The following is a 22,077-nucleotide window of genomic DNA, read 5'->3' on the forward strand; positions in this document are numbered from 1 at the left end:
AGTATTTTACAAAGAGTGAAACAAACAGCGCCCCTCTAGATGTTATGGTGAAACAGTAGATTGCACTCACTGTTGCGAGAGGAGGTTCTTATTATACATCCATGGAGAGGAGGCCAGCCGAATCTGGCTTCCCTTGGTGAAAAAAAATGGAGGGATTGACCAATCAGATGAGGCTCACGTGATGCCCCTGCCAACCTGTGATTGGTCAGGGCCATGCCAAGGGAAGCCAGAGGCGGCTGGCTTCCCTTGCCTCACAATCCAATCAAATCGCATCAATTTAGTGTTGCAGTGACGCATCCTAAAATCCGCAAGTAAGCTGCTCTCGGTTTCCCTCGACAAAAAAGCAATGGGATTTCTCCATAGGATTTAGGATAATAGCTCGAAATAAGGTCAGTGGAAAACGAACCTGTTAGATAAATGCAAGTTTTGTTCAGTCGGATAATATCCACATGTCTACCCTACTTTTATAATTTTCGAATCATAAATCTAATCGATAGATAGCGTCACTGCACTACTCTCACCGCCGTTAGAAAGTAGCAAGCAACTGAAGCAAGTGCAATTATGGAGGGTGGAGATTTGGAGTATTTCATCAAAAATAATTGTACTAAACTTCCGCTACAGCAGCAACAACAAATACAATCTGATGACAGGCCAATGCCCAAACTGGAGCTGTGTACAGCGAGGAACAAAGGAGCGAATCGGACGTAAAACGTTAAAGGTCTCCTGATTTAGTTTGTGAATTAGTGCTTATTAGAGTTTCGGCTGGAGAGTGCGTGCGGACCTGTCGGTTAGATAACAGGCGTGTGTAAGTCCGGCATCTGATACAAATGTGTGTAAAATGATACCGGGTGCTGTAATCACTCATCATTGACCACCACACCCCGACCCAAAAGAAAGGACGTATTATTGGCTTCCCCTAATTTTTTTCCCACGCCACGCTACTGGCTACTGTATGGACATTTTAAAATTATATTTAAAGAAAAGGCCCTGACAAAACAGCAGGGTTCTATTTCAGTAACTATTAACTATTGAAAAAAAGACAGCAGCAGCTTATATCAAATATTTGCTGAGCCTAAGGATAATCATAAATAAATAACATAGTGAAAATAAATATATTGCAATGCTCAAAACAGCAGCATCCAACCGTCTCTAATCATAAAAAAACATAATACAAATAAATGTATTGCAATGCTCAAAACAGCAGCATCCAACCGTCTCTAATCATTGGATATTACATGTCACTGCATGCATGCACGGAGCAGCTGTAGCGCGGAGATGATCATCATCATCATCATCATTCTGTCTTGTATTACTTAACAAACAAAAAAACGGCTCGTTCGCGGGTGCGAGCCTGCTCCCGTCGTTCGCGACCATGTTCGCGACCGACACATCACTAGAATACGTTCTTTTAGTGTTTTGAAAGTAAACTGAGGTATGGCAAGGAAGTTTACTACAGCGGAGGCTTTGGAGCTGATTTTTCAAGGTGACGATGTTGATGAAAATTCAGACGAATCTGCTCAGCATGCCATGTGTGATTGTGGACAGGAACTACACATTATATAATCATGTTTAGTCTTGACCAAAAAAAAAGACAATTCCTTGCAAAAAAATGCCCATGGCCACTGCCCAAAAGAATGGGCATAACTAATGAACAGAAGAAGTTCGAATATTCTAATCACTGATACAATGATAATAAATGTGTGCAATTGTCTGTGTTGAATGTTTTTTTCAATGTTATGGTTAGCAATTATTTTTAATGAAATAAGTAAAAAATGCAAGCTCAGTTTTTAAAGAAAAAAAATCATATATCATTAGCTGAGGTTGTGCTGATTTCTGGGATGTGTAAAACTTGATTATACTGTAAAGAAATGACAATTTATAAAGGCAAAACACAAAAATATACAAAAACGGAAATGTCCTATGTGGGTCTCAGAGGGTTAAACAAATCTTTTCAAAACATATATATTTTAATAAATTTATAGAATGTTATCACACACAATATAAGCATGATATTTTGTACTTAAAGTCCAATTTACATTTTGCTATTCTTATTTTTCAGTTAAAGTCCAGTTTAGGAGAAAACTGTGATTTCTTGCATTAGGACAATCATTCTTTTGTGTAAGAATGTTCCTGAAATGGCAAAGCAAACATTCTCGTTTACAAAAAAAATTAATAATGTATAACTAACAGAAATATAAACCTACGCACATTTAAAAGTATTGCTTCATTTTGTTGTATGTATTGCTTGGGGAATTTAGGAGAAATGTATCAATGCAAATAGACAACATTAGATAAACAAAAAAAAGCGTCTGGCCTTGAATGTGACTGATATCGACTCAACATGTGCTGGTTTTGCTTATCTCCTGGCTGAGGTTGTCATGACATCAACAATGCAGACTAGTGGTGTGCAGCCTTCCCATTCAGTCTGAATCTGTGTCAGTACTCCTCACCGTTGTGTATCCACCAGCATCAACCACTCTTCACTGTTTTCGCAGAACATGTTTGAATATTGTTACTTCCTGTTTTTATTACTCACTTGCAGTGAAATGAGGCCTTGTTTCCTTTAATCAAATACCCATTTGTGTTGTCCCGTGCTGCCCTGCAGTACGGAGGCTGACCTTTCACCTTGAACGTGGACTGAGATGACTTCATCAAAAAACACTGGCACTGGTAACAGACAGGCCTCTGTTTCATATTGTTATTAAATCTTATAAGAGTGCTTTGTAGCATAAACATAACACTGCATGATGTAGTATTAATTGTAGTGGTGGTGTACTGGTAGTAGTAGTTGGAAAACAGAAATATTAACTACCTTTTTTTACATAGGATATTGTAAAATGCAACTTTTTCATTAATAGGTTTGCAAAAATTCCAAACACTACTACTTTGTGCAAAAATAATTGTACTATTGTAAGTGTATTATTTTTTTGCATTGAATTACACATTCCTTGTGAGAACTATTTTTCAAGTTTTGATTTATTCTTTATATTAACCCTAACCATTGTTCTTTAACATTACCAAAAATGTATATTAGAATTCTTTAATTCCATACAACCGGTAAATACAGAGAGCAAAATATTTTTTAAGATCAACTACATTTACATTTTAAATAATTTAAGGTTATAAATAGTTTGTTTGTTGATCAATTTAAAAAAACCGCTATAGCTCTGTAGTGTAGCATTCATTTGGATAAGTGTACGTTTTGTATTTCTATATAAAAACTATAACACAGAACAATACAAATAATAGTCAATTATTCAAAATATGTTAAATTCTACAGAATATTTCAATGGTTTTAAATTATTATTGTGTGGTTGTTGACTTTCTGAAAGTATTAGACGTTTTTGGACATGTGTCCTTTGCAAAAGCTTTGACTAAAAGTGAAACAATACTCAGAGTTTAGTCCATTTGTAGAGGATATGGCCTCTCACAGGTAGTTAATCTGTAAGCAGAGAGCGCTCCCTTCGCTCTGGAGGAAGGAAGGAAAAACTGGCTTATCAGAAACCTGACCAAATATGGCGTGGTGAAACTGCCTGCTGTATGACGTTCGGCTAGATATGAATTGAAGGTGCAGCCATGTAGTCTACTTTACCATACTTTTTTGCTAAGAACTTCCTTTTACAATATGGACTCTAGTTTTGAACCAAACGACAGAAAGATAGTGCGAACGAGGTATCAGTATTGTTGGAACCAATAGACTGCCTAATTGAAATGCTAATGAGATGCTACGATTTTAGCGGACACTTTCTGACACACAGTGAGACCTCTGCAATGTTTCCCCCTAGCTTCACTATCAGAGGGATATCTTTAGGAATTAAAACATGCATTATAACTATGATGAAGCACAAAAAACTAATATGTAAAGCATGCATTGCAACAACACACCTGGAGCTGACAGGAATGTTCTGCATGTGCACTCGTGCATTTCCGTTTGCTGTCTCAATATTTCCTTTCTGCTGCACACACATCTACAGTTACACATTGACTTTTCAAAAGTAACCCGGCTGGTCTGACAGGCCACAGTGTAAATACTGCAACACTGAACACTAGCTGCTCCTACACAAACCTCCAAGTTAAACTCTTAACATGTTATCGTTGGTGTTTGAAACTTCTTTGAAACTCTGTTGAGCTCAGCAGTGTGTCTCTGTTTGTTTACTGGGTGGTCCCTGAAATTCCTACAGTACTTTGGGCTTCATTTATGTTTGTCGGACTATAACCGGTTTAGGACAATGGCGATTCTGTCTGACAACAATAGGTGGAAATACAGCTGCAGAGGAGTGTGCGCACCACTCACCCGCGGATGAGCCACATGAGAAATTAGAGCATAAAGGAAGCTGCGAGGAGAATGGAATGGGAAGCTTTTCTGGCACATTGGTCGTCACTTTGAGAGCTTTTTTACATTTCATTCATTCTCCTTCTTTCACTCTGTGCTCTCTCTCCTGTCCTGCCTGCCAACCCTCTCTCCCTCTCCCTCCTTGCTCAACCTGCTTATCTAAACTGGGCAGGGCTCGATATACTCACAGCACAAGGGGAGGGCCTTGCCTGCTTTCAATCAATAACCTCTGGAATTCAGAAATACAAGTAGGTCCTGTCTCTGGCAAGGCTGTGCCACAGTCTTGAGGGCGGGCTCCCAGGCACACTCGACGGATTCTCTATCTGCTCCTGTCTCTTTCCACAGGTCTGACTGTTTTGAGACTCACAATGGCTGACCACACGTCTCAAGATTACTTCAGCTGCTCCCTGTGTGTGAACCTGCTGCGGGACCCTGTGGCTATCCCCTGCGGCCACAGTTTCTGTATGGACTGCATCAGCGGCTACTGGAATGAGGCTGACTACACAGGGATTTACATTTGCCCTCAGTGTAATATCACATTCACCCAGAGGCCAGTGCTGCGGCCCAACGCCACTCTGAGCATGGTGGCAGAGAAGATCAAGAAGAGTGGGCTGAACCTCAACCTCAACATGACCCCGGGGAACCAGTACGCAGGACAAAACGACGTGCCCTGTGACTTCTGCTCCGGGAAGAAATTAAAGGCTGTGAAGTCCTGTCTCAACTGTCTGGCGTCCTACTGCGAGAAACACCTGAAGCCCCACTACGAGTCAGCCACTTTCAAAAGGCACAAGCTGGTGGATGAGCTCGGAAACCTGGACAGGAAGATCTGCCCGCAGCACCAGAAGTCCCTGGAGCTCTTTTGCCGAACAGACCAGATGTGTATCTGTGCTATCTGCACTGTCAGTGAACACAAGGGCCATGACATTGTCTCTGCTGAGGCGGAGAGGGGGGAGAAGCAGGTAAGAAATCACTTTAAATGGATCCTTTTTATTGACTAAAAGGCTCAGAATTTAAATGAGCTTCTAAGGGAATGCAAGTGTGATTTCATGTCAGAAAGATAAGTGTATTCAGTACATGGGAGAAACCACACGCCTCCTAGTCCAAACATAATATCATTTACAGACAGATTAAAAAGAAGAACATGCGTGATACATTTGATTTTATAGTGAATATCTTGAGTTAAAGCAAACATGGTGTTTTTCCCATATCCTGCCGGTTGTACTTTGACCCATTTCAGCAACACTATCAGCTGAAACTGGCACTCTGTCTCTCACCGCCAAAACAAAATCCAGCTCTCCCATTAGCTGTGTTGAAGCCGTGGGAGGGTCTTACGGTTATCGCCTCTGAAAGCTCCCTTTTTCTAGAGAAAATTTAGTGTTCCAGTTGTGGGAGAGATACACAGAAACTTCCCTCTCGGCTGCATTGGTTCCCATCTGTGGGAGGGGGTCTGCAGTAAAACTGGAATGTCAAGGCCTTCAACACCTCACGATCCACCAACCACGGCCACGCACTTTCAAATGACTCACCAATCACATCGCTGTAAAAAGGATGAGAAGTAGATAAGAGTGGCAACAGATACTGTCGTAAAAATCATTCAGAGCAACTCTAGTTTTTACACATGAGTAATTTACGAGCGTTTTATGGGAGAATATGGGTTAAAGGATTTTTTAGGACATGATGAGTAATAATTCATCTTGCTGTTTTCTTCTCTACATTGGGAGTCTGGTTTCTCTCATCCAAAGATTTACAACCTGAGTCCCACACATCTCACTCCCGCTCTCTCCCCTCCCCCCTCTTATGTTCACCACCCCTCCCTCCTAGATTCCCCACATTCCTCAAGCTTATCTTAAAGAATGGGTTGGTGGGCTCGAGTAAAAGCTGAATTAGAAGCCCTCTATTCTGCATGTCAGTGCTACGTGCACCTTGAAACATCTCTTGAAAAGTCGGGCAGCGGTAGATTCACATTCCTAACGTGGACAGAATTCCATTACAGACACCCCCCCCATCTCCCTCTGAGATAAAAGCCTTTCGTATCAAGAAGATTTCTTTGAGCGCGGTTTATTAGACGGGGCCTCCCCAGATATGCCTCCATGAGAAAGAATGTTTTCACCCAACCAACAAATATGGGGCTTTATGTCTCATACAATAAAACAGCATGACATCCACTACCTCTTATATAAATCTGCTTTAATGCGACTTTTATGATCAACTTTGCATAGTAAATTAAAGGAAGCCGGTACAGCCAGTCAGCATGGGAGTGCACTCTGAACAAAAGAGTGAAATAGATGGGTGTGTAATGTGCCTTATTCTCTGCAGAAACTTTTGGGAGTCTCCCAAGCTGAGATTAGACAAAAATGCCAGGAGAGGGTGAAGGAGCTGGAGGAACTGAAGACTGCTGTCGAATCACTGAAGGTAAGGAATACATGTTGAATCAAACATCACATTTTTGCTATAAGATATTCTCCATGGATGTGTCTTTGGTAAAACGCTGACACTTCGAGCCTTGTCTCCAGAACTCGGCCCAGAGAGCCATGGTGGACAGCCAGAAGATGTTCGAGGACATGATCCGCTCCATCGAGAGGATGAGGTCAGAGGTCAGCAAGCTGATCGGTATCAACGAGAAGGCCGCTTTCAACCAGTCCGAGGCTTTGATCGAGAGACTGGAACAGGAGATCGATGAGCTGAAGAAAAAGGAGACCGGCCTCAAGCAGCTGTACAGCACCGACGACCACATCCACTTTCTGCAGGTAACATGCAAATAAAGAGCGATTTTAAACCAAACAATATCAACAACACTCAAGTCATTGGTATTTGGGTGTAACTTTTCATTTGACAGCTTACTTTACACAGGCTGTCTATGATTACAATGACAGTATGACGTCATATTTAGTCATATTTGACGTTGACATTTCTAAGCAAGCGATTAAAGAGGCGTTAAAAGCAGACTCATTGTGAATAGAATTTGCATGCATTTAAAAAAATTGACTGGCTCTAAAAGTGATGAGAGTTTCAATCAGAGGTGGAGTGTAACTAATTAATTAGAGGTGGAGTGTAACTAATTACAGTGACTTGAGTACTGTACCTAAGTAAAACATTTGAGGTACTTTACTTGAGTGTCTTTCTTTTAATTACTTTCTTCTTCTGTTTCTCTACAATTCAGAGGAAAAATACAAATAATTACAAATAATTTGATAGCTTTATTAACTAGTCATTTTTAGACTCAAATACACTTAAATAAATTAGTGATGGCATTGCTCACAATTTGCCGAATTATTTTAACTCAAACTATTCAATCAACAATATAAACAGCAGATTAATCCATAACAAAATAATTAATTGTTGCAGTTCTATACAAAACATCTCAAAAGAAGCTTCCCCTCAAGTACAATCCTGCTTTTACTTTAATGGGTGAATAATAATCTAGTGATATAATAATATAAGAGTCACTGGAGCCATTTTTCTGCATTGACTAGTATGATTTATTTTTTTATTCTCAAACAGTTCAATTTTAATCTTCAAAAAAAAAAATGTTTTCTTTTAGAGTCACTGTTTATTTTTAAGGGTTGACTGTGGATTGTGCGTCTTGATATTTCAATTGCATCTAGACCTTCCAGTCTACATTTATTTCCTCTACCACTGGTTTTAAAAGCTTTAAATCCATGTGAAAAGATATATTTACTCTACTCAATCTGGTTTCTTAAATAGTTCATGTTAATGTATATTTATTCCTCGCCATGTGACACTTACTTATCTTGTCCCATCAGAACTTCAACTACCTTTGCACCCCCACTGATGACGGCTATATACCCAGAGTGACGGTGAACCCCGACTTCTCCTTTGGCGCTGTGAGGAAAGCTGTGGCTGAGATCAAGGACCGCCTGGAGGAGTTTGGCCGTGAGGAGCTGCTCAAGATCTCCAAGTCAGGTGAGACCTTAGCAGCAGACACGCAAAATGTTTACATGACGGCCAGAAAACAAATAACTGAATTTACTTAAAATAAATGTTGTCTTTCTTACAGTGAATGAGGTTCCAGTGTACACTACAGAAAGTCGTACATTGGACAGAAGGAGCAGAGGTGAGTGCTGTCACGTCCTATAGCAATATAAGCATGCGGAAAGTTAATTATTGTTGAGGTTAACAATGTGGTTGTTGAAGGAAAACCACTAAGTGATTGCATCATAGAGCCTTTAGTTGAAAACACTGCAAAAAAACAAGAGAATGAAAGGCATGTGTGGGTGTGTTCAGTTCAACCTGACCTGTGCTGCTCCATTTTCAGGCAAAGAAGTGGTGGACAACACTCCTCCAGAGCCAAGAGGCAGAGCTGACTTTGTGAAATGTAAGTATCTGCTGAAAAAGGGTAAAGAATATCGTATTTACTCAAATACAACACCATTAAAATTCCACGGTTAATAACTTTTTTTTGTATTACAAGTTTTCTGAAATGGAATGTTTGAATATGCATAGCAGACATCATCTTATTAAATATGAGCTGATTTTTTTTTGTTAACTTCCTGTATAACGGACAAAGGTTTTAGATATTTCTTTCTCTCATCTCATAAATCAGAAAATACTGCCAGCAGCCATCATTTATGCCATATTTTTAGCAATAAAATGTGATATAAACAGTGTTGGGACCAACGCGTCACACAGTAACGCCGTTACTTTTTTGCAGTAACTAGCACTCTAACGCATTACTTTTAAAATCCAGTAACTCAGTTACCGTTACTACATGGTGCGTTACTCCGTTAGTTTTTTTTATGTATAGTCAACAGCCAGGCGAACAGAGATGAGAACTGTACTTAAGTACAGTACTTGAGTAAATGTACTTAGATACTTCCTGTGTCACATGCGGAGACGGGCTGTGGGCGTGTTTGTGTTGTTTACTAACAAGACTATCATGGCGGCGGCGGAGCTCAAGTCTAGTTTCTCCACCTGGAGATATTCTCACTATTTCACTTTTGTCGAGCACAAAGAAAAGAACGTTTTAGTTAAATGTAAGTTGTGTCTTGGCGGGTCAAAGATCCTATCTACTGCCCAAACCAGTCATTCAAATCTCTTAAAACATCTGCAAAAACAACATGCTGGGACGAAGCTAGTAGCTAAGACCACAGAGACTCAGCCGACGCCACTCCACCTCCACCTAAGCAACAGCGGCTGGATTTTAACCAAGGGACTGCTAGCCAGGGAAAAGTCGATAAAGCCATTGCACGGTATGTTGTAGAACACATGCAGGCTATTGCTACAGTGGAGTTACCCGCTTTCAGGGAGCTAGTTAGCATGATAGCATGTCCGGGCGGCACACGGCATATGGGACGGAACACTTTTTCCAACTACCTGGAGAAAGAATATACAAAAATGGAAAGCCAGCTAATATCGATGCAATCCAGATTGCATATAATGCATGTCAAGTTGATCAACAGATTGTATTATTCTCCAATGCAATAACAGTACTGAAATGAAGGCTATAAGGGCATTAATGGGAGCCATTTTTGTAAGTAACTAAAACGTTACTTTTCACAGTAACACATTACTTTTGGGTGTAAGTAACTAGTAAAGTAACTGAGTTACTTTTGAAATGAAGTAACTAGTAATGGTAACTAGTTACTGGTTTTCAGTAACTAGCACAACACTGGATATAAATCATGCTGTGAATAATATATGTAAAAACCCTTGTGTAAATACCATCAGAATATATATAGAAATAAAAGTGTGTTGCATGTAACGGAAATAGAGATTGTGAAATGGGCCTTAAACATGTTTTTATATAAATGTTTATAATTCCATATATTTTGCAAGATACAGGTGAACGGGGTGAAAGAGTTTATTCGACAGATATCCCCATGAAACTTCCGCAGTTTCAAGACAATTATTTTTTGTATTACAATATTATTAAAATGATATGTTTAAATATGCAAATTTGGGTGGATTTGAAATAGACAATGTTGGTAAAATAAACACCTTATTGTGTATTTTCGATGTTTTCTTTTCACTAGTCTGAAAGAAAATGGCAGCAAAACTTCCCAAAATCTCAAAATGGCCCAGTACATTTCCAGTGCAGTTGCCTGTAGTGTCTCATCATCATCCAAATTGAAAACACACTTCAGTAACCTAATAAATAATACAGAGCTGTGTGGCTTTTTCTCCTCCAGACTTCTGCCAGCTGAAACTGGACGCGGTCACAGCCTACAAGGAGCTGTACGTGTCTGAAAACAGCAGGAAAGTCCTCCGCACCAGGGACCTGCAGCCGTACGGGGACAACCCGGAAAGGTTCGACAGCTTCGCCCAGGTGCTGTGCCGCGAGGCCCTGGCGGGGGGGCGCTTCTACTGGGAGATAGAGTGGAGCGGGGAGTTCTCCATCGGGGTGGCCTACAAGAGCATCAGCAGGAAGGGAAAAGGCTCCCTGTGTCTGCTGGGCTACAACGACAAGTCCTGGAGCCTGCTGTGCTCCGACACCGGCTACTCTGCCTGGCACAACCGCGTGGACAAAGCCGTCAGCGGCCCCCACTCCCCCAGGATAGGCGTGTACCTGGACCACAGTGCGGGGGTGCTGGCCTTTTACAGCATAGGCAACACCATGACCCTCCTGCACAGGTTTGAGACCACTTTTGTCGAGCCCCTCTTCCCAGGCTTCGGAGTTGGAACCTCGGTAAAGATCTGCAACGTCAAGTGATCTTTGAAAATCTGAATGTTTTTCTCCTATTATACAGTTATCCTTTCAGAATATATATTTTTGCAACAGTTTTAAACTGCACCAATCCACATTAATGAAGTTATTTTTGAAGAAAAATGCTCCTCCCAATGTGTATATACTTTTTTAAAGCTACACTTCACACATTAAGTTTTGCATTGTGCTTTCAACTCACATTTTCATGATATATTTTATAAGATATTATTAAAATAGACATCACTAAAGTACACTATAAAATGCTAACACTTTTAGCAGCTGATCATAACTGCTGGATAATATTATAACATGTCACTATTATATTTTTACATGTAATTTCATAAAGGGCTGTGACATATCTGAAGTGGTGATGTAATTAAGTCATAATGGATGTACACTGAGATAAGATACTTTTTTATGGTAGGTCTTTACATTGTTGGCCAATATTATTGCATGTAATTTAAAATATATTGCACCATTGTGATCTCTATGAGAAATACTTTAATATTCATGTTGGTGCATTTGCAGCTATCACTATGGTTTCAACACATTCAGAAGTATTTCATTGTCATTTGTTGTTGAAATGTTTTGATATTATCAGTTCTTACAGCTGTTGTTTTTTCACCTGAACTAACCCTTATTTAATTTGTATGTATGTTTACTTATATAATGGACCCGCAGAGTATAATTGATAAAGACTTTTTTTTAACAAAATGATTCATTGTTAGTTCTGAATAAAGAGCTAAATGAATGAATAATGTGTTTTTGAGATTATTTCTATCTATCCCTACCTACATAAAAAAACATAAGGAGGAACAATTGTATCTCATTGCTGAGGATTTAAGAGCTTTTATTTTGTTTGTGATTTAAAAAAGATGTATTTTTAAATAATTGTGTTTAGATTAGGGCTGTCAAACGATTACAAATTTTAATCAGATTTAATCACAGCTTAAAAATTAATTAATCATGATTAATCACCATTCGAACTATGTCCAAAATATGCCATTTATTTATGTATATTGTTGTGGGAATGGAAAGAAGGCAGATATATCCATTTAACATATAGTATCTATGTTTATTATAACATCCCTATTTATACAACCCACACACCTATCAATCATCAAACCGTGGGGTCTTAATTCATTACGTGTTGATTTCTATCAACGGGGGAGTACTTCAGGAAAGTCGACAGAGGGGGGGGGGGGCGCGCTAGTGGAGTACTTCTTGACCACAGAGTGTGAACGTTGTGATCAGCTGTTTTAGCGCAGTTCTCCAGTGAAGGGGGGGGGGGAGTCTCCCTCCGCAGCCGGTTGGCGTAGTTTTGGCACAATTCCGTTGTACAGACCGACGTTAACAGCAGCCCTGTCTGTGCACACGGAGACCGACTCTGTCGTCCGGTGATCTAACCGCCTTCTGGAAAAGCTTCACAGGTACGTCGGTAAGCAAATGCGCTTTGTGACACAAGCAGGGGCGGCGCCAGGGGGGAGCTAGGGGGTGCTGAAGCACCCCCCAGGATTGCCAAAGCACCCCCTAAGCACCCCCAAGAAATATGTGGGTTTTTTTTTCCGAAAATTATTAATATTATTTTTATTAAATTAAATCAGAAAAATTATTGATTACATCAATGCAAATGTGAAACAAACAAATGTTTGACCAAAAACATAAAGCCAACACAGGTGATATGATTAGGCCAATGGCCAGCACCCATTAGATTTTTGACCTACCCATAGGCTAAATTACTTTGTGACACTTGAGTGACTTCCTGTTAGCTGGAGCCCCACATTATTTGCTAACAGCAAAGTGACAAATGGATCGTTTTTTAGTCCTTAAACGTCCACATGTGGACACTCAATCAAAACCAACTGAAAGCGAGAGGGATTCTACACATAATAGGCCTCGTGAGTACAAGTAGCTTACTTCTGGGTCTGTTTCATTCAAGCTCTGCTCTGTGTGTGTGTGGCACGAGCCATTTTGTGTGCGTGCGCAAGCGAGCGAGAGCTCGCGCACCGGTGGGTATCTACCGGAGATCGTTGTGGTTAGCATCTGGTGCTCGCTAGCCAAGCTAACGGATATAAGGAGCTTTTTCAACAACAAGGTGGAGGGAGAACTCTCTCCTGTCAGACGGAGAGTCTCAGATAACCTCAGCTCAGGTGAAGTAAAGGACTCTCAGTGTTTAGATAGTTAACTTTAGTCTAGTTATCTCAGTGGGTCTGAAACGGTTTGTTTTAAAAGGGGAGTGATTTATCTATAAAGAAATAGAAAATCTGTTTACAGTTCTGTTTCATATGTATGTTGAGAGATACAGTATATCCATAGATCTCTTCATTTTGTTCTCAAAGTGCACCAGATTGATGCTTTTAACTTCAATATTTAAAAAAAAATCTTCTGTAGCGCTGGTGCATTAATGGGAAACCCTTAATGTTTGAGCACCCTCTATGAAACGTCAAGCTACCCCACAGCACCCCCTAGAGAAAATCTCTGGCGCCGCCACTGGACACAAGTGACGGTACGCATTTCAGATTACGCACATAACCTGCGTACCAGTTATGTGCACCCCTGTACTACAGCAAAAGTATTCTCCGTCGGGACTTCCTGCAACAACACCACGCCGTTATCAAAGATGTTCTATTGAGAAGACGATCACTACGTGACAAAAGTTTTCAAAACCGTGGCTACTGAAATCAATCTTACTAACTGCTGTCTGTGCAATTTACTCCGCGCGAGTTGGCAGACTTTATTTTGCTTCCTTTAACATCATTTTTCATGGTGGGGCTAAGCCATTTCTTGGTATGGGTGTAGCCTACCCCAGCCATACCCTGGCGCTGCCACTGGTGGCACGTATTCTTTCACACACAGTGACGTCACAGCTACCCACAATGCAACGCGCGCCATATATTTTTTTATAAAGACGCCATTTTTCTGGAGGTGCAAAAATCCTGCCAATGCTAATATAAAAAGCTAGCTTATGTTGCCAGGCAGAGCGCACTAGGTTTTTTTTCTGAATTAACGACCGAATAAATCGCTGCATGTCTTCGGATTACATCTCTGGACTTGAGGGGTGTGCTCTAGGTCGTTACCAGCGTAAACTAGAGCTGTGTGGGTTGTTGGATGTACAATGTATGGAATTACGACCCTCAAAAGTGGCCTTCGGTCGATTTTGGCTGCATCTACGTCTATCTTCTGGAAACACCAGGTGAATACCCCACTTGTCACAATAATATTATCATGCCAATGCATATATGTGGTATTTTAGAGTTGACTATATTGATTAAGGCAATCGACTATGATATTCTGTATGCACCTCGCGTGAAATGGTTGATACCGGAAGTACGGTCTCGGCCGAAAACCCGTATGTGTGTGTGAAAGAATGGGGCGGGCCATTCTGCACATGCGTTAAATGCGTTAAATATGTTAACGCAATTAATTCAAAAAAGTAATTACCACCGTTAACGCGATAATTTTGACAGCACTAGTTTAGATATAATTCTAACTTTGAAATTATTGAGCTGGTATGTGGACCATTCCATGTATAACCACATGTGAATAACCAAAGCACCTGCTCTGAACAAACACTTTCATATTCACAATACTAACAGCTCCCCCTGTTGGTTGATTATAGGAACTGAACTTAAATAAAAATGGACCATGGTTATAAATATTGATCCTAATTAAATGTATAGTCAAGCTGCCAAAATAACTTTGTTCTGACTGCATCATCAAAGGTGCTCTCTAAGGAAATATGACATGTTTAAAAGGATACATCCAGTTTTCTGCACAAATCTACAATAGTACATCATTATACTGATTTAAGAAGAGAATGTACTGTTATGCTTATCTAAACAGCAGCTCATACACATCCATTTGTATATGAGATCAGCTCATTGTGTATATTGGTCTTCAGGTGTAATCTGCAAAATATTGGCAATGACAAGTGTAAATCCAATGTAGGAATTAAGTAAGAGGTGAGCATTGTGTTCCTCAGTGCCTATGGAAAATCATCATACCCCTTTGAAACAGTTACCTTATTTGTCGTACAACCTGAAATCAAAACCCATTAAAAAAAAATCTTTATTTACAAATGTTGCCTTGGCGACAGTTCTGAAAATTAATTAAAAAAACTAGAATAACAGTGTTGGAAAAGTCATCAGTCCCCTAATTTAATACTTGGTAGAGCCATCTTTTGCTGCGGTTACAGCCATCAATCTTTTTTAATATGTCTCTATTAGCTTTGCACACCTCCATTGGGGAATGTTTGCCCATTCTTCCTTGCAGAATTGTTCGAGTTCAGTCAAATTCCATGGGGAGCGACAATGGACTGCTCTCTTCAAGTCCATCCACAGATTTTCTATCGGATTTAAGTCAGGGCTCTGACTTGGCCACTCTAGGACATTCACCTTCCCTTAACCCAGTGGTTCCCAACCTGGGGGGCGCGCCCCCCTTGGGGGTGCGCCAAAGATCGCAGGGGGGGCGCCAGGCCTCAGATGATTTGAGGCCAAATATCATATTTAGACTTTGTATGTATACATATAATTGTAACGCAATAGATGATTGTCACTAAAGGCCTTGTCTCTACATTACAATAAAATATAAAAAAATAATAATAATTGATTCATTAATTTGAATAAAAATTCAAGTTAGTATTAAAGGCATAAAAAGACAGAAATGTATAATTTTTTCTTTAATAGAAATGTTTCTTCCGCCCGTAAAGTGTCCAAACCAGGCTTTTCTGGATAAGCGCATTTTTAAAACATAGTCATTGTCCATGCCGGTTTCAGTTGGATTATTTGTCACAGTTGCTCCGATCAGATCGGTCTCCTCCATTTTGTAGATTATTTACGACTTTTGAATCCACATAAAAACATCATCAAAATCCGGCTTACTTTGAGCATGTGTTTTAAACAGTTTAATCCCTTTGTGAATTGTTTCCACTTGCGCCGTCCTTTAATTTCTTCATACAGCGGGAATCCAAATAAATTAATCCTGAGTCCAATAACCATCAAAGTCACTCCAACAGTGCTCCTTAATTACGCTTTCATCCTCCTTTAACAAAATACGTCACATTCATCCAGTTTTGACAGTAGTCAGGGGCGCCGTAAGGGGGTGAAAAGTTAGGACGATTCTCAGGGCCCGTGACTGACAGGGGCCCAAACTATTTGATAACATTAAGAAAAAAGATTGTAAGTAACCAATGTGATATCTTTTCATGGGGCCCAAAATCCCTGCCGGCGGCCCTGACAGTAGTTGTAGCATTTTTGAGACTTTTAAACTTTAATTACCGCTGTTGCGCCCCGTCCCCCCACCCCCCAGTGTGTGTGTGTGGGGGGGATGCAACTTCTAACAGTCATTTGGGGGGGCCCTTGGGAAAAAAGGTTGGGGAACCCCTGCCTTAAGCCACTGAGTTGTTCTTTTGGCGGTATGTTTAGGATCCTTGTCATGTTGGAAGGTGAACCAACTGCCCATCTTCAGCTGTTAAGCAGAAGGACGCAGGTTTTCCTCAAGAATGTGGGTGTACTTGGCAGCATCCATTTTCCCTTCAATGCTGATCAAGTGCCCAGTCCCTGCTGAAGAGAAACATCCCCACAACATAATGTTGCCACCACCATGCTTCACAGTAGGTATGGTGCGTTTTTGATGGTGTGCTGTGTTTGGTTGCCGCCAAACATAACGCTTGGAGTTCAGTCCAAAAAGTTCAATCTTAGTCTCATCTGACCATAGATCCTTTTTCCACATAGCAACATAATCTTCCAGGTGTTTTTGCATAGCAAAAACGAGACTGAGTGTGGCACCTTTTCAGAAAAGGTTTCTTTCTTGCCACTCTGCCATAGAGGCCAGCTTTGTGTAATGTTTGTGAGATTGTTGTCACATGCACAGACCGACCTGTCCCAGCCATAAAGTCTTGTAAGTCCTTCAAAGTTGCCATTGGCCTCTTGCTAGCTTCTCTGATCAATGTCCTCCTAGCTCGTTCATCCACGGACGGCCTGATCTAGGCAAAGTGTTGGTTGTGCCATACGCTTTCCACTTCTTAATAATGCTGTGAACAGTACTCAGAGGGATAGCTAAAGCCTTCGAAATCTTTTTGTAGCCTTCATCTTAACTTGTGCCTTCCTACAACTTTATCTCTGAGGACTTTTGAAAGCACTTTTCCAACCATGGTGATTTTTGTGCAGTACCATGCACTGCTAGTCGTGGAATCCTCTAGAAACAGCTGGTTTTATTCTGAAGTAATCAAAATCACTTCAATTGATGTCAGGTGGAGGACAATTATCCTTGTGTTTGATCTGGATGTTGATTGGTTGTACCTGAGCAGGTTTATAATGGTACACTCCAAGGGGCTGATCACTTAACCAAACCGGTTATTTCACTTATACATTTAAAATAACTGTTCATTTTGCTTTGATTATGAGGGTCATAATATGTACATACAGCTCAAAAAGGTAAGATTTAATTTATTTTAATTTCCAGGGTGTAATGTGACAAAAGGTTAAGATTTTCACAGGGTATGATGACTATATAAGCACTTAATACTGTATCTTGAGCAGAAAGTAGATTTTTAATATGCATGTTTCATAAGCAGATTTTTTGAAAGGGACTATTCCATTCAATCGAAACTATACAAAAACAAAGTTGTCAAATCCATGCATATTATATGAAAAGAAAGTAATCAGAAAATGACATGTGTTAACAATAGATATCTGTTTATTGGTTCCCAGGATTCTTGCTAGAAATTGAGCATACAACGCTCAAAAGAAAAAAGAAAGCATTACAGTCCATATCTCAGACATCATAGCCAACGATGCCTCCTTTGCCGATGCACTCCCCAATGTAGAACCACATCATTACTTCAGTGGCCACCAGTCCGTTCCTTAGAGCATCCTGTGAGGAAACAAAGATTGCATTAGATTCACTTCCAGAGAAATGTATCAAGCAAAATGCTGAATAATCCACTGATGACACGTAGTCATTGTGGAATGATAAAATCATGTTTTTATTTTCTACAGGACTCAAAATGACAAGAGAATTATACTGATAGATACACCTCATCGTATCCTCACTGTGAAAATGTTATAAAGAAAAAACATATCTTAAAAAGAAATCAACCTGCACAACCTACTTGTTTTCTCTCAATGAATGAAGCAGGCCTAAAATGGCACATACAAGGGTCATTCCAGAATTGGAGGACATTTCATGTCCCCCATATAAAAAAATTAGGGCTGTCAAACGATTAACATTTTTAATCAGATTAATCACAGCTTAAAAATTAATTAATCATGATTAATCACCATTCGAACTATTTTCCAAAATATGCCATTTATTTATGTATATTGTTGTGGGAATGGAAAGAAGGCGGATATATCCATTTAACATACAGTATCTATGTTTATTATAACATTTTCTGCGTGTCAAAATGAAAGATAACCCACACACCTATCAATCATCAAACCGTGGGGTCTTAATTCATTACATTACATTACATTACATTGCATTTAGCTGACGCTTTTGTCCAAAGCGACTTACAATAAGTACATTCGACCAGGAAGACACAACCTTGAAGAAAACGGAATCATATAAGTATATCAGGTTTCATAGAGCCAAACATTTCAAGTGCTACTCAACTGGCTTTAGGTAATCCAGTCCTTTATTGGTATAAAAGTGCTTCGTTAATCGTTCTAACGCTCGAAGTGGAGTCGAAAGAGATGAGTTTTCAGTTTGCGCCGGAAGATGTGCAAGCTATCTGCCGTCCTGATGTCAATGGGGAGCTCATTCCACCATCTTGGAGCCAAGATAGCAAACCCACGTGTTTTCGCCGATGGGAACTTGGGTCCCCCTCGCAGCGAGGGCGCAACGAGTCGTTTGGCTGATGCAGAGCGTAGTGCACGCGCTGGGGTGTACGGTTTAACCATGTCCTGGATGTAGGAAGGGCCAGATCCATTCGCAGCACGGTAAGCAAGTACCAGTGTCTTGAAGTGGATTCTAGCAGTTACCGGAAGCCAGTGAAACATTACGTGTTGATTTCTATCAACGGGGGAGTACTCCGGGGGGGGAGTCTCCCTCCGCAGCCGGTTGGCGTAGTTTTGGCACAATTCCGTTGTACAGACCGACGTTAACAGCAGCCCTGTCTGTGCACACGGAGACCGACTCTGTCGTCCGGTGATCTAACCGCCTTCTGGAAAAGCTTCACAAGTACGTCGGTACGCAAATGCGCTTTGTGACACAAGTGACGGTACGCATTTCAGATTACGCACATAACCTGCGTACCAGTTATGTGCACCCCTGTACTACAGCAAAAGTATTCTCCGTCAGGACTTCCTGCAACAACACCACGCCGTTATCAAAGATGTTCTATTGAGAAGACGATCACTACGTGACAAAAGTTTTCAAAACCGTGGCTACTGAAATCAATCTTACTAACTGCTGTCTGTGCAATTTACTCCGCGCGAGTTGGCAGACTTTATTTTGCTTCCTTTAACATCATTTTTCATGGTGGGGCTAAGCCATTTCTTGGTATGGGTGTAGCCTACCCCAGCCATACCCTGGCGCTGCCACTGGTGGCACGTATGGGGCGGGCCATTCTGCACATGCGTTAAATGCGTTAAATATTTTAACGCAATTAATTCAAAAAATTCATTACCGCCGTTAACGCGATAATTTTGACAGCACTAAAAAAAATCTAATAATCCATGCCCAAAATGCTAAAACATGCACTTGTTGTGTTAAGCATACTTGTCTTGAGACAAAATGTATATCAAGTTGTAGAAAAAGTGGTTTCAAAATATTATTTAAATGATCAAATAGCTCTCGAACACCCCCTAAAATTGCATTTTTCTCTTGTCCCCGCTTCTTGGTGACCAACTTGCATGTCAAATATAACATTTCAAATAGGGATTTTATTTACTTTTTTTGGTATTATTCTATTGATATATGTCTCTTGTAATGGTGAAATAAATTTGTTAAATCATAAACACGTTTTAAATAACAGTAATTTTGCACAGAAGGTGTGTCCCTCAACATGCGTTCAACCCTGTTACCCAAACCTTTTTAGATTGGCAGAGGAAGTGAACAAACTGTAAGTCAGATGACACAGTGGAAAGGACATCAGCAAGCCATGTGCTAGTGCCATGGGTAGACCAAAACTAAGTCCTCTCTTTTATTTTTCATATTTTTACAATCTTTTCAGTCTTAAAAGAGTGTGGCACTCAACCCTGTTACTCATATTATCAGAATAAAGCATATTCATTTCAAAGTGATCTTTCTTTCGTTAAATATCCAAGTTTGTCCTTGCCTTGAAAGTAGCATTACATGCTACATAATTCCTGAGGTTAAAGCTCAAATTAGCATTGATTTTCAACCCTGTTACTATAATTGGAGTAACAGGGTTAATTCTTCATTTGATGCCTAGCTGGGCAAATCACTTTCATGGTTTATTATCTGTTTTTCCTAAATACATTAAAAAAATTAATTAAATAAAAGGTTCATTTTTTTTTTATAAATGGTGTCTAAATAGTCCTCCAATTCTGGAATGACCCACAAACTGCCAATTCAACTTTAAATGCTTGTAATGGGCTTTCTAATTAAAAAGGTATATATTATTATTTTATATTCTAAGTTTCAAGGTAGTTGTCATCCTTTAGACATCAATATAAGTGAAGCAGACATCTTGGGTCTTAGGCTCTGTACAACAATGCTTATACAAATAGAAAGGAAAAGTACTCAAGACAAAGCAAAATGAGAATCAGAGACATCAAATAGTGCAAATTCAACAAAAGGACTCAAATATAAACATTATTAAAACTAACTTAATTGTTACACATGTGATACAAATTGAAATTGAATGAACTAAATGTTAGCAGTAATCTAGTCATGTATATGCATAATGAGAAGTAGTAAAGCAAGAAAGTGATAATTAAAAACAGACATACAGAGAGAGATGTGAAAGGACTAAACAGAATACACCGTTTTTAAAAAGAAGGTAAAGAAAAAGTATTGTGGTGGATCTCAAACAGTGGAGCTCATAACATGTCACCATTATTTTCATAACAAACACTTGATAGATATTCAAGCAGTCATTCAGAATATATCTTTACATAAGGTCTGGCAATAACACACCCACCTTCACTGTAAGTTGACCGAGACGTCCTGACTGGAAGCCCTTCAGGAGGTTTGCGGCCCCCTCAATGGCCTTGGGGATCTCCGCAGGGGAAGGGGGGGTAAGCTCAACACGGGCATAGTACCAGAACTTTGCTAGCCGAGGTTTTGTGTAGTTGAGGGAGGCTGTAAGAGAAGAAATGCTGTAAGTACAAGTCTGGTGCAGCTTTCATTAGCTACGGCTAAACCTAGCTCTGGCTCCATAGCTCCACACACACAGCTGAATAGCTTTAGCCACTTAGCTAACTGATACACGGCTTGTACTTATTTAGTGTAAACAATACAAGTCACGCGTGCTAGCTAGCTGAAGTTGTACTTTATAAAAACAAAGAAAAGCAATTCAAATGATCAACTCTGTTTTCTGCAATAAATGTTAGCTGGCTCATGTCACATCCATTTAATTCATTTGATATCTGGGTTTTGACAGCGTCGGCCGAGCTGCATTGTAAATAAAGATTATACTAACTATAATTCACTCCCCCATTATTGGATGCACGTTATGGTTATTGACTTAAGAAATGCACTTACCGCCTATCAGGGTTGGTACTTTGGAGACCAATTTCTGCACTGCCTGTGCCATGTTGAAGCGTTTGTCGATGCTAACTCTCCCCCTGAATCTGTTAGCCGACTGAATGTCACCTCCAGAAGAAGGACCCGTGACGTCTGCTGACCAAACAACTGCCTGAACAGAAATCGCCTACTACGAATTACTTTATTGACTTGTATGGTGTAAGTTATAATATTGAACGTTTTCAAAAGTTCAACATTATTTATTTTCACTTTCTAAAAGTGTCTAAAGTACGTTACAGTTTAGTTACTGTATTCAATAGTAAACAGCTGCATTGTTTGCCATACGGCCACTAGGGGGTGCAGTAGGCTGTGTCTTGTATGAATGTGACATGCGTACATTCAAATAGATAAAGATAACAGATATGGA

General features: G+C 40.0%; 2 protein-coding genes across 2 annotated transcripts; one reads left to right on the forward strand and one right to left on the reverse strand.

Moving 5' to 3' along the window:
* Positions 1-4,539: 4,539 nt before the first annotated feature.
* ftr82 (finTRIM family, member 82) lies at positions 4,540-11,752 on the forward strand. Its single transcript, XM_034204271.1, has 7 exons — positions 4,540-5,292; positions 6,650-6,745; positions 6,847-7,080; positions 8,098-8,257; positions 8,352-8,408; positions 8,610-8,669; positions 10,483-11,752. Exons 1-7 carry the CDS (start codon positions 4,702-4,704, stop codon positions 11,001-11,003), a joined length of 1,719 nt encoding a protein of 572 aa, XP_034060162.1. The 5' UTR covers positions 4,540-4,701; the 3' UTR covers positions 11,004-11,752.
* A 5,918-nt stretch (positions 11,753-17,670) lies between these two features.
* On the reverse strand, positions 17,671-21,817 carry atp5l (ATP synthase, H+ transporting, mitochondrial F0 complex, subunit g). Its single transcript, XM_034204270.1, has 3 exons — positions 21,669-21,817; positions 21,106-21,266; positions 17,671-17,870 (listed from the first exon to the last, which is right to left on the reverse strand). Exons 1-3 carry the CDS (start codon positions 21,718-21,720, stop codon positions 17,772-17,774), a joined length of 312 nt encoding a protein of 103 aa, XP_034060161.1. The 5' UTR covers positions 21,721-21,817; the 3' UTR covers positions 17,671-17,771.
* Between the last annotated feature and the right edge of the window lie 260 nt (positions 21,818-22,077).

The sequence above is a fragment of the Gymnodraco acuticeps genome, unplaced genomic scaffold, assembly GCF_902827175.1.
Source record: "Gymnodraco acuticeps unplaced genomic scaffold, fGymAcu1.1, whole genome shotgun sequence".
Lineage (NCBI taxonomy): Eukaryota > Metazoa > Chordata > Actinopteri > Perciformes > Bathydraconidae > Gymnodraco > Gymnodraco acuticeps.